Source organism: Ranitomeya imitator, chromosome 2, assembly GCF_032444005.1.
Source record: "Ranitomeya imitator isolate aRanImi1 chromosome 2, aRanImi1.pri, whole genome shotgun sequence".
Lineage (NCBI taxonomy): Eukaryota > Metazoa > Chordata > Amphibia > Anura > Dendrobatidae > Ranitomeya > Ranitomeya imitator.
In genome coordinates this window covers 239,086,141-239,099,627 of record NC_091283.1, presented here as the reverse complement: position 1 = coordinate 239,099,627, position 13,487 = coordinate 239,086,141, and the positions used below count along the sequence as shown (strand labels likewise).

General features: G+C 45.9%; 1 protein-coding gene and 1 long non-coding RNA gene across 3 annotated transcripts; one reads left to right on the top strand and one right to left on the bottom strand.

Moving 5' to 3' along the window:
* Nucleotides 1-834: 834 nt before the first annotated feature.
* LOC138662839 (uncharacterized) lies at nt 835-1,973 on the bottom strand. The gene is made up of 4 exons (XR_011318079.1): nt 1,865-1,973; nt 1,708-1,774; nt 1,539-1,613; nt 835-1,376 (listed from the first exon to the last, which is right to left on the bottom strand). It is a non-coding gene; the product is annotated as an uncharacterized lncRNA (long non-coding RNA).
* A 4,872-nt stretch (nt 1,974-6,845) lies between these two features.
* On the top strand, nt 6,846-11,849 carry LOC138662838 (uncharacterized). 2 transcript variants are annotated; one of them, XM_069748813.1, is made up of 6 exons: nt 6,846-6,941; nt 7,032-7,096; nt 8,179-8,253; nt 8,416-9,071; nt 10,349-10,747; nt 11,168-11,849. In XM_069748813.1, the coding sequence occupies exons 5-6, from the start codon at nt 10,349-10,351 to the stop codon at nt 11,696-11,698; spliced, it is 930 nt and encodes a 309-aa protein (XP_069604914.1). In that variant the 5' UTR covers nt 6,846-6,941; nt 7,032-7,096; nt 8,179-8,253; nt 8,416-9,071; the 3' UTR covers nt 11,699-11,849. The 2 variants fall into 2 exon arrangements, with proteins under 2 accessions (XP_069604914.1, XP_069604915.1); XM_069748814.1 differs by lacking the exon at nt 8,179-8,253.
* Nucleotides 11,850-13,487: the final 1,638 nt, after the last annotated feature.

The following is a 13,487-nucleotide window of genomic DNA, read 5'->3' as shown; positions in this document are numbered from 1 at the left end:
CATGTTTGACATTAAAAGCAACGACGCCAGCAACGATCAAAGGGGGGCGTCACAGCGTCTCCTTCTAGCCAGGTAGGCGTTTAACATTACAAAAAGAGACACCCTCAGTCGCAATGGCAAGGGAGGTGACAAAATTACAAATCGACCCGCCTTTTACATTACGCCACAAAAGGTGACGTCTTTTCGTTTCAATTTCAATTAAAAAGGGGACGCTATAACGTAAATCACAGAAAAAAGGAGACGCCATACAATACTGACATTATAAAACGGGACGCCTTTTAATAGGATTTCATTTTAAGGAGATGCTATTGTGACATACAAAAAGGGGGCTTTTCCAAAACATTTAATTAAGAAAGGTGACGCTTTTCAGTACAAAAGACTCTATCCCCTTAATGTACATATGACACCTCCCAGGCCGTCATCTTTTGTAACAATACATTACATTAATTAAAAAGGGCCTGGAATGACTGGCTGTGACACCGTCTTCCTGTGAACGCTGATTGGCCATAGTGGGATCATCTATAGCTGCGTTCCGAAATATAAACCGCGACTCTATACAGTCTTGCCTTTGGAATCACTTGTGCGTCCTCCGCTACCTGTGCGTCCTATTTTGCAAACCAGAACTCTGCAACGTCTTCGTTCTGTGTCTCTCAACAGTGCAATCCAGAACTCTGCAATGTCTTCGTTCTGTGTCCCTAAACAGTGCAATCCAGAACTCTGCAACGTCTTCGTTCTGTGTCTCTCAACAGTGCAATCCAGAACTCTGCAACGTCTTCGTTCTGAATCCCATAACTGCATTAACAGTAACTGTATCAAAAAACTTGGCACTCAATATTGCTTGTAGAAAATAAAGTCATTTATTTTGCATCAGGACAAACAGATCAGCAGTAGCTCGTATCTTGCTAAACGTTTTCGGTCCTTTGTGGACCTTCTTCAGAGCAAGTTTATCTAATGTAATACAGAGATTATACAAAATAGAAAAAAAGAAAAATAAGGATCAAAATAACAATCTGTCAATGTCAAAACACATTACATAATTCAATATAAGACAAAAAACATAAATAACTGCAATATATGTCAAAATGCTGAAATAACAGTGACTGCAGCTGTTAGACTAGTTTCCAGAGAGACAAGCACAGAGCGTTTCCAGAGTGACAAAACACAAAACGTGACGTCCATTAAATAGAGAGTCATCAGTACCAACTTGAGATCCTAATTGAAAGGATATTGTGGAACGGAGAGGCGAACATATGTGCTCCTTATGGATCTAAGTGGGTGACGTAGATAAGCTGAGGTATCGTGATGCGTACTAGAGACGTGCCTAAAAGAACAATGCCATAATCGTGCTCTGGTGTATCGTGCCAACATCTCATGATCTGGAGAAGAGAACGTAGTGTCAAAAGCAGAGTAATAAAACACAGAGGCAATCTCATCAGTTCAAGAGAAGTAGGATTACAAGGAAATACGGTGACAATGGGATTGCTGCCCATGTTGTGTGTCCTGTGATGCTAAATAGGCTGATACAAGAGAATAATCACCTGGAGCGTAGGATCTGGACATTTAATCAGATGCATGAGTATGCTGACACTATATGTAGAGGCAAATTTCAGAGGCTGCAATGTCCAAAAAGAGATTCAATAAGAATAACCCAGGATATAAGGGAAATCTACCACATGGTAAGTGTAGGATAATGATGGACAAGCTTACCACTAATGGAGAATGTGACTGTGAGCAGAGTAAGCTGCTTGGGTATACGATGTGCCCACACTGTGCACTAAAATGGTGAAACAATGATGGGTCAGTGTAACGCACTCACATAATGGAGGGGCGTTTAGAGGGGGGAACGCCACGTGTGTGTGTTTACCGTTCTGTTGCCTGGAGCGCTGGTGGCGTGCTGAGACGCTGAGGGAGTCACGCTGCAAGTGTGGCCAGAACTTCCGGGTATTTAGCCAGGAGCGGGCGTATCACATGCAGCTGCACGTCAGGGCAGTCATGTGACCACAGTGGGTGTGTGCAGGCACAGGGTATTGTGAGCCTGTATAAAGATACAGGCGCTGCTGGCTCCATGTAGCAGAGGGGAATGAGTGTGTAGACACAGGAACTGATGTATGTGAGGGAATGGTAGCTCCTGGATTAAAAAGGAAGAGGGATGTAATTCTAATGGTAACGAGGTTCCCAGGATGGGTGTAGTGTCATGTGCGGAAATAAACGTGGGCTATTGTGGCATACACAGAAGCGGCTAGGAGAGAACATACTGAAGAAATAAAGCAATAGGTAATCTGCTATAGTATGATATACTATACCGTGGATAGCACGGGGTGCCCAAAAAGAGTGACTAAGTGCAGGACTAGCGGTTCTATGAGGAAAAAGAGAACATAGATTAATGAAAGCACATGGATAATACTATAGACTGCAACAAAGCATGAATTACAGTGCGAGGGTTCAATTACAATGAATTGAATGCAACATGATGGAATCACATATAAAATGATGGTATCATATAGTTGTCCATAGATCACAGAAAACTGGAGGTGTCGTAATCTCTATTTAGTCCCCTAGGTTCCAGAGTCTGAAGGGTAAAAATCCAATACGCCTCACGTTTCTTTAACAGTTTAACCCTGTTCTGTCCCCTTCTGTTAATGTCCACTTGTTCTAGAACTTGGAACCTCAGTTGGGCCAGATTATGCCCTGCATTGTGAAAGTGATACGGAAGGGGGAGATGGTTCTTCTTACACCTTATGTTAGATTTATGTTGTGATATCCTATCACGTATGGCTTGCGTGGTCTCTCCCACATATGCAAGGCCGCAAGGGCACTTGATCATGTAGACCACATACATGGAATCACAGGTGAAGAAGCCTTTCGCCGGGTAACCCTGGCCTGTGTGGGGGTGAAAAAAATGATCACCCTTCTGGATATTGTTGCATTGGAGGCATTTGAGACAGGGAAAAGTACCCTGTCTCTGTGACTGGAAAAACAACTGTTTTGGAATCCTGATATTGGACCCAATATCAGCCCTTACCAGTTTGTCCCTAATGTTGGTGGGTCGGCGGTAGCAGGGGAGAAACGGTTGTTGGAACTCAGGGATGTTAGGATAACTCTTACTGAGAATGTTCCAATGTTTATGTAGTGAAGCCTGGACCCGCTTGGAGTAAGGGTGGAAGGTATTAACAAAGGGTATGCGCGAAGTGGAGACCCTGTTTCTGGGGGTAGCATGTCTTGCAGAGGTCAGGAGTTGTGATGGATAGCCCCTGGTGGAAAATTTCTCTTCCATTTCATCAAGTCTTAGTGTCTTCCTGGGTTACAATCCTTTTGACTCTCTGGAACTGTGAAATAGGAATGGACTTCTTAATGGCTGGGGGGTGGAAACTAGTATATTCTAGTAAGCTGTTCCTATCTGTGGTTTTGGTGAACAGATCTATAGAAAGGGTACCTTCTGCGTTCTTTTGTAACATGGTATCAAGGAAACTAATCATTTCCGTACTGTACTGCAGGGTAAATTTGAGTTCGGGCCAAATACTATTGATGTGAGAGTCAAAAAGTAAAAGTGTTTCTATTGGCCCGTCCCAGATACAAAAGATATCATCTATGAATCTCCGCCACAATCTGGAGTGTTGCATTAATAATGGATGATTATAAACAAAATCCTCCTCAAATGACGCCATGTAGGCCACCGCATACGGGGGCGCTACATTAGACCCCATCGCGGTCCCCTGTCGCTGAATGTAAAACGTGTCCTGGAACATAAAATAGTTTTCCCTGAGGACTAGGTCCAGCAGGTCGGAACAAAATCGTCTAATCCTAGGGTCAGTGTTGGCATCCGCCAACAGTCGATCAGTGGCCCTCATCCCTTTGGTATGTGTAATGGATGTGTACAAACTGCTCACATCCCAGATGGTGAGAATAGCCGTTGGGGGAAGTGAACCCTGTCTTTTAATAAGATTGATGAAGTCACTAGTGTCCAGGAGAAACAATTTTGTTTGCTTAGTTAGGGGTGTTAAGATTTTCTCAAGTGTCATAGCTAAAGGGGACAGGATGGAGTCGGTAGATGATACTATCGGTCGGCCTGGTGGTTTGTGTAATCTTTTATGTATTTTGGGTAATATATAAAAGATAGGAATGATAGGATCGGTCTTGATGAGGTAATTCCTAAGTTTCTTATCTATGGTGCCTTCTTGTAGGTGGCGGTCAACTACAGATAGAATTTTGTTGGCTATGGTGTTTGTAGGATTATATGAAATGGCCTCATATATCCTGGTGTCCCCGAGTTGTCTTTGAACCTCCGCCATGTAATCAGTTTTGTCCATAACGACAATTGCCCCACCCTTATGGTTGATAGGGACATGGACACCCTTAACCGTGAGGTCAATCAGGGTAAATTCCATCACCACACAAATATAACCCGTGATGAAAAGATAGCACTAGAACAATTATCCACTGACAAATCCCTTATCATTAAACCAGCTGATAAGGGTGGGGCAATTGTCGTTATGGACAAAACTGATTACATGGCGGAGGTTCAAAGACAACTCGGGGACACCAGGATATATGAGGCCATTTCATATAATCCTACAAACACCATAGCCAACAAAATTCTATCTGTAGTTGACCGCCACCTACAAGAAGGCACCATAGATAAGAAACTTAGGAATTACCTCATCAAGACCGATCCTATCATTCCTATCTTTTATATATTACCCAAAATACATAAAAGATTACACAAACCACCAGGCCGACCGATAGTATCATCTACCGACTCCATCCTGTCCCCTTTAGCTATGACACTTGAGAAAATCTTAACACCCCTAACTAAGCAAACAAAATCGTTTCTCCTGGACACTAGTGACTTCATCAATCTTATTAAAAGACAGGGCCCACTTCCCCCAACGGCTATTCTCACCACCTGGGATGTGAGCAGTTTGTACACATCCATTACACATACCAAAGGGATGAGGGCCACTGATCGACTGTTGGCGGATGCCAACACTGACCCTAGGATTAGACGATTTTGTTCCGACCTGCTGGACCTAGTCCTCAGGGAAAACTATTTTATGTTCCAGGACACGTTTTACATTCAGCGACAGGGGACCGCGATGGGGTCTAATGTAGCGCCCCCGTATGCGGTGGCCTACATGGCGTCATTTGAGGAGGATTTTGTTTATAATCATCCATTATTCATGCAACACTCCAGATTGTGGCGGAGATTCATAGATGATATCTTTTGTATCTGGGACGGGCCAATAGAAACACTTTTACTTTTTGACTCTCACATCAATAGTATTTGGCCCAAACTCAAATTTACCCTGCAGTACAGTACGGAAATGATTAGTTTCCTTGATACCATGTTACAAAAGAACGCAGAAGGTACCCTTTCTATAGATCTGTTCACCAAAACCACAGATAGGAACAGCTTACTAGAATATACTAGTTTCCACCCCCCAGCCATTAAGAAGTCCATTCATATTTCACAGTTCCAGAGAGTCAAAAGGATTGTAACCCAGGAAGACACTAAGACACTAAGACTTGATGAAATGGAAGAGAAATTTTCCACCAGGGGCTATCCATCACAACTCCTGACCTCTGCAAGACATGCTACCCCCAGAAACAGGGTCTCCACTTCGCGCATACCCTTTGTTAATACCTTCCACCCTTACTCCAAGCGGGTCCAGGCTTCACTACATAAACATTGGAACATTCTCAGTAAGAGTTATCCTAACATCCCTGAGTTCCAACAACCGTTTCTCCCCTGCTACCGCCGACCCACCAACATTAGGGACAAACTGGTAAGGGCTGATATTGGGTCCAATATCAGGATTCCAAAACAGTTGTTTTTCCAGTCACAGAGACAGGGTACTTTTCCCTGTCTCAAATGCCTCCAATGCAACAATATCCAGAAGGGTGATCATTTTTTTCACCCCCACACAGGCCAGGGTTACCCGGCGAAAGGCTTCTTCACCTGTGATTCCATGTATGTGGTCTACATGATCAAGTGCCCTTGCGGCCTTGCATATGTGGGAGAGACCACGCAAGCCATACGTGATAGGATATCACAACATAAATCTAACATAAGGTGTAAGAAGAACCATCTCCCCCTTCCGTATCACTTTCACAATGCAGGGCATAATCTGGCCCAACTGAGGTTCCAAGTTCTAGAACAAGTGGACATTAACAGAAGGGGACAGAACAGGGTTAAACTGTTAAAGAAACGTGAGGCGTATTGGATTTTTACCCTTCAGACTCTGGAACCTAGGGGACTAAATAGAGATTACGACACCTCCAGTTTTCTGTGATCTATGGACAACTATATGATACCATCATTTTATATGTGATTCCATCATGTTGCATTCAATTCATTGTAATTGAACCCTCGCACTGTAATTCATGCTTTGTTGCAGTCTATAGTATTATCCATGTGCTTTCATTAATCTATGTTCTTTTTTTCCTCATAGAACCGCTAGTCCTGCACTTAGTCACTCTTTTTGGGCACCCCGTGCTATCCACGGTATAGTATATCATACTATAGCAGATTACCTATTGCTTTATTTCTTCAGTATGTTCTCTCCTAGCCGCTTCTGTGTATGCCACAATAGCCCACGTTTATTTCCGCACATGACACTACACCCATCCTGGGAACCTCGTTACCATTAGTATTACATCCCTCTTCCTTTTTAATCCAGGAGCTACCATTCCCTCACATACATCAGTTCCTGTGTCTACACACTCATTCCCCTCTGCTCCATGGAGCCAGCAGCGCCTGTATCTTTATACAGGCTCACAATACCCTGTGCCTGCACACACCCACTGTGGTCACATGACTGCTCTGACGTGCAGCTGCATGTGATACGCCCGCTCCTGGCTAAATACCCGGAAGTTCTGGCCACACTTGCAGCGTGACTCCCTCAGCGTCTCAGCACGCCACCAGCGCTCCAGGCAACAGAACGGTAAGCACACACACGTGGCGTTCCCCCCTCTAAACGCCCCTCCATTATGTGAGTGCGTTACACTGACCCATCATTGTTTCACCATTTTAGTGCACAGTGTGGGCACATCGTATGCCCAAGCAGCTTAATCTGCTCAGTCACGGTCTCCATTAGTGGTAAGCTTGTCCATCATTATCCTACACTTACCATGTGGTAGATTTCCCTTATATCCTGGGTTAGGCCATGTTCACACAGTGCGTTTTTTTCTGCGGAACCGCAGCGTTTTTGCCGCTGCGGTTCCGCAGCTGTTTTCCATGCAGGGTACAGTACAATGTGCCCTATGGAAAACAGGAACCACTGTGCACATGATGCGGGAATCGGGGAAAAAAAGCCGCGCTGAATGGCCGCGGTAAAAAAGAAGTACCATGTCACTTCTTTTTTCGGAGCCGCAGCGGTTCTGCACCCATAGACCTCCATTGTGAGGTCAAACCCGCAGTAAAACCCGCAGATCAAAAATATATCTGCGGGTTTTATTGCGGTTTGTGGTGCCGAACCGCTGCAGCAGGAAGTGCGGGGAAGCGGGCGGAAGTGCGTGGGCGGAGTGTGGCTGCCCCGATCCCACCCCCCCATGCTCCGATGCCCCCCCCCCGTGCTCCGATGCCCCCACCCCGTGCTCCGATGCCCCCCCCCTCCCCGTACCCTAATCTCCCCCCCTTATACTTACCCGGCCTCCCGGTGTCCGTCCGGCCGTCTTCTCCCTGGGCGCCGCCATCTTGCAAAATGGCGGGCGCATGCGCAGTGCGCCCGCCGAATCTGCTAGCCGGCAGATTCGTTCCAAAGTGCATTTTGATCACTGAGATAGGTTATATCTCAGTGATCAAAATAAAAAAATAGTAAATGACACCCCCCCCCCCTTTGTCACCCCCATAGGTAGGGACAATAAAAAAATTAAGAATTTTTTTTTTTTTTCCACTAAGGTTAGAATAGGGTTAGGGTTAGGGGTAGGGTTAGGGTTAGGGGTAGGGTTAGGGTATTTTCAGCCATTTTAACCCTAAAAAAAACTTCCTAGAAAACACACAGACTCTGCATAGAAAACTGCATAAAAAAAAGGATAAAAAAACGCACAAAAAAAGGACCAAAAAAAGGACCTGCGTTTTCTGCCAAGAGCTGCGGTTTCAGTCCTGAAAAAAAAAGGATGGAAATCAGGAACGTGTGAACATACCCTAATTCTTATTGAATCTCTTTTTGAACATTGCAGCCTCTGAAATTTGCCTCTACATATAGTGTCAGCATACTCATGCATCTGATTAAATGTCCAGATCCTACGCTCCAGGTGATTATTCTCTTGCATCAGCCTATTTAGCATCACAGGACACACAACATGGGCAGCAATCCCATTGTCACCGTATTTCCTTGTAATCCTACTTCTCTTGAACTGATGAGATTGCCTCTGTGTTTTATTACTCTGCTTTTGACACTACGTTCTCTTCTCCAGATCATGAGATGTTGGCACGATACACCAGAGCACGATTATGGCATTGTTCTTTTAGGCACGTCTCTAGTACGCATCACGATACCTCAGCTTATCTACGTCACCCACTTAGATCCATAAGGAGCACATATGTTCGCCTCTCCGTTCCACAATATCCTTTCAATTAGGATCTCAAGTTGGTACTGATGACTCTCTATTTAATGGACGTCACGTTTTGTGTTTTGTCACTCTGGAAACGCTCTGTGCTTGTCTCTCTGGAAACTAGTCTAACAGCTGCAGTCACTGTTATTTCAGCATTTTGACATATATTGCAGTTATTTATGTTTTTTGTCTTATATTGAATTATGTAATGTGTTTTGACATTGACAGATTGTTATTTTGATCCTTATTTTTCTTTTTTTCTATTTTGTATAATCTCTGTATTACATTAGATAAACTTGCTCTGAGGAAGGTCCACAAAGGACCGAAAACGTTTAGCAAGATATGAGCTACTGCTGATCTGTTTGTCCTGATGCAAAATAAATGACTTTATTTTCTACAAGCATTATTGAGTGCCAAGTTTTTTGATACAGTTGATTTAAGGGACTGGAAACCCTACTTGAGCACCTCTACTCACAAATCTATAGAGTGCCGTGTATCTTGTTCTTGTTGCATTAACAGTAAGTTATATCTTTGTGCTGTTTGTTTCATCTGCCATGCAGCAATGCTAATTTATGTGTATTGTAGAGTGATGTATACGAGATCTCTGCAGAGATCCGTTTGAGCTTGCAAGTTTTTAAACAATTACGCTGTTGCGCTTGTTGGCAGCCATTTTGAGCGTTCAATTTCTTAATGTACCGTATTTTTCCGACCATAAGACGCACTTTTTTTCCTCCAAATTTGGGAGGAAAGTGTGGGTGCGTCTTATGGTACGGATGTAGCATGTGGGGAGGGGGGCAGCAGTGAGTGGGATCGCACTGTTATCCCACTTCAGGATGTCCCTGCTGCCCAGAATCAGTGCTGGAGAAACCATGTGCTCCCGACGATTAAGTGCAGTGAATATTCATTAGCGGCTCCCCGCCCACCTATCAGCTGAGCGGTGAGCTGGGAGCAGCAAATGCTTAAGCAGGGACACACATGGCTTCTCCAGCGCTGATTCCTGCAGCAGCTGGGCAGGTCTGTGTGTCCGGGGGAGAGGAGGCAGCAGCAGGGGCCAAGGGAGAGAGGAGATGGCTACATACCTGCCTGCCATGCCTGGGCTGGACGCTGAGTTCTGTGCAGGAGGACCTGTGATGATGTCAGGAGTGGGCGGGCTGGAGCATCACATGGCAGCTCAGAGCCCTCCCTCTTCTTGACATCATCACAGGTCCTTCAGGCTTTCCAGTCTCCACTGCAGCTTCCTCATAACCTGTGCTATGGAAATGAAAGAGGGACTGCTCTGTGTACAGTAATGGGATGCTCCAGCTTTAACCTCACCATAGTGTGGCTGGCTGCCACATTTAAGAGGTTAGTCTTTACAAAACACAATAAAGCACTCTGCCACTCCTTTGGTGAACTATAACTCCCAGCATGTCATAGGATCTGCAGGACATGCTGGGAGTTATAGTTCTCCCATGGGATTTTAAAGCAGCACTCCAATGTTATTTTGCAGTGCTGGAGTGGTGCTTTAAATATAAGCCCTGTGCCCCCATTCTTATACTCACCCTCCAGCATCTTCATATAGTACTGTACAGACACCACACTTGTCCCGCAGCTTCCAACATAATAACATACTATTATATATAATAACACCACATATAATAGTATGTCATTTATGTTATTAAATATTTTACCACATTTTTTAGCTTCAAATATTTTTTTTCCCCTATTTTCCACCTCTAAAACCTGGGTGCGCCTTATAGCCCGGTGCGTCTTATAGTCCGAAAAATACGGTAACTTAACTATTTCTTTCTTTCAGATGTCTGCCAATGACAACGAATTTGTGCGGGCACTCATTGATATGTACCGCTCCCTGCCCTTCTTGTGGAAAATAAAGTCTGCGGATTACAGCAACCGCAACATGAAGAGAGCTGCATACGAGAAGCTGGTGGCCCTCCACAAAGAGCATCATCCCACAGAATCTGTGGATGAAACCATTGTGCGTAAAAAGATACAGGCTCTCCGCACAGTCTACAAAAAAGAGCTGAACAAGGTCAAAAAGTCCAAGAAGTCTGGGGCCGGAGCCGACGACGTGTATGTGCCCAAGTTGTGGTATTTTGACCTGCTGGCGTTCACACGGGACCAGGAAATCCCTCGCCCGGCCCAGACTGTGACAAGTCTTTGTGCGCCATCAGCTGAAGAGTCTCCTGACGAGCATGTAAGTACCCCGTAGCTTCCCTGCTTGTAGGATGCCGTGTCTTATATGTATGTGAGACTGCACGGTTTCCAATTATAATAATTCACGTTTTTCATGTTTAATCCACCAGATAATAACAGTTGCCACTTCCTGTTCAGATAACTATGTCCAAACAGTCCTTCCCAACCTTACAATGCTGTCTTATTGCAAAAGTCTACTATAATGTAAATTTTTTTTTCTTCCGCACAATCGTGCAGTATAGCCGGCAAAAGTAGTTAAGCTCTGTAATAACCCCTGTGGTTTGCTACCTAGATAATAACTGTTCCTCATTGCTTCCCACATATAGAGCATATAGGGCATAGAGGTGTTGGGGAGGTGGGGGCTCTCTAGGGCTGAGTTGTTTGTATGTTATTGACTTTTTTTTTTTTCCTGTACTCGCAGGTGCCTCCTGAACAGCTCGATACACTGGAAGGGACCGATAGCGATACCCCTCATTCCTCCGCAAGCCCGTGTGTTGAGGAGCAGACAGGTCAAAAGCAGCCATGTCGCAAAAGAAAGGCAACTGCGTGCCAACCGGTGGATCTCCTGGCACTGGCCAACAAGATAATGAACCAGCAAGCCACAACCCGGCTCTCTGGATTTCCAACCTTCGTAGGGGAACGGTTAAACAGTCTGGACCAGACCCAGCGAAGCAACGCGGAGAGATTGATACTTGAGGTGTTGAACGTGGCAGCCGCTGGCAAACTGAGTGACACTTCAATGATGACCATCGGCGACCGTCAGCCCAGTGGCCAGCTTTATTGGGGGCCCCAGCAGGATCCCATTCACAGCACTCCTGTCCGCAGACCGGCCCCACCTCATTTGCGGTTCCGTACACCACCTCCACCCCCTTCTTTTGATGACTATTTGCAAGGACCTTCTACGCCCACACAGCCGTACAGCGAGATGGACAACTACTATCAGCAGCTGTAGTGTTCTTGGACAGAAACCAATAGACTTCCGTTTCATAAGCACTTTATGCCTTCCCTTTTTTTTTTTTTTTTTTTTTTTTACCTTTTGGTTACTGAGCCACATTTTTCACCAAGTTACTGTTGTAATATGTTAATAAACTTTATAAGCTTTATATGTAACATTTTATTTTTGATTTATTGTATATATATATAGAGAGAGAGAGAGCAGGGGTGAGACACATGGGGAGCGTCATGGGGAGAGAGATACATATGGAATGGCAGGGGTGAGACACATCGGGAGCGTGATGGGGAGAGAATAACATGGAATGGCAGGGGTGAGACACATGGGGAGCGTCATGGGGAGAGAGATACATATGGAATGGCAGGGGTGAGACACATGGGGAGCGTCATGGGGAGAGAGATACATATGGAATGGCAGGGGTGAGACACATGGGGAGCGTGATGGGGAGAGAGAAACATATGGAATGGCAGGGGTGAGACACATGGGGAGCGTCATGGGGAGAGAGAAACATATGGAATGGCAGGGGTGAGACACATGGGGAGCGTGATGGGGAGAGAGAAACATATGGAATGGCAGGGGTGAGACACATCGGGAGCGTGATGGGGAGAGAGATACATATGGAATGGCAGGGGTGAGACACATGGGGAGCGTGATGGGGAGAGAGATACATATAGAATGGCAGGGGTGAGACACATGGGGAGCGTCATGGGGAGAGAGATACATATGGAATGGCAGGGGTGAGACACATGGGGAGCGTGATGGGGAGAGAGAAACATATGGAATGGCAGGGGTGAGACACATCGGGAGCGTGATGGGGAGAGAGATACATATGGAATGGCAGGGGTGAGACACATGGGGAGCGTGATGGGGAGAGAGATACATATAGAATGGCAGGGGTGAGACACATGGGGAGCGTCATGGGGAGAGAGATACATATGGAATGGCAGGGGTGAGACACATGGGGAGCGTCATGGGGAGAGAGATACATATGGAATGGCAGGAGTGAGACACATCGGGAGCGTGATGGGGAGAGAGAAACATATGGAATGGCAGGGGTGAGACACATGGGGAGAGAGATACATATGGAATGGCAGGAGTGAGACACATGGGGAGCGTCATGGGGAGAGAGATACATATGGAATGGCAGGGGTGAGACACATGGGGAGCGTCATGGGGAGAGAGAAACATATGGAATGGCTGGGGTGAGACACATGGGGAGCGTCATGGGGAGAGAGATACATATGGAATGGCAGGAGTGAGACACATGGGGAGCGTCATGGGGAGAGAGATACATATGGAATGGCAGGGGTGAGACATGGGGAGCGTCATGGGGAGAGAGATACATATGGAATGGCAGGGGTGAGACACATCGGGAGCGTGATGGGGAGAGAGAAACATATGGAATGGCAGGGGTGAGACACATGGGGAGCGTCATGGGGAGAGAGATACATATGGAATGGCAGGAGTGAGACACATGGGGAGCGTCATGGGGAGAGAGAGACATGGAATGGCAGGGGTGAGACACATCGGGAGCGTGATGGGGAGAGAGAAACATATGGAATGGCAGGGGTGAGACACATGGGGAGCGTGATGGGGAGAGAGATACATATAGAATGGCAGGGGTGAGACACATGGGGAGCGTCATGGGGAGAGAGATACATATGGAATGGCAGGGGTGAGACACATGGGGAGCGTCATGAGGAGAAAGATACATATGGAATGGCAGGAGTGAGACACATGGGGAGCGTGATGGGGAGAGAGATACATATGGAATGGCAGGGGTGAGACA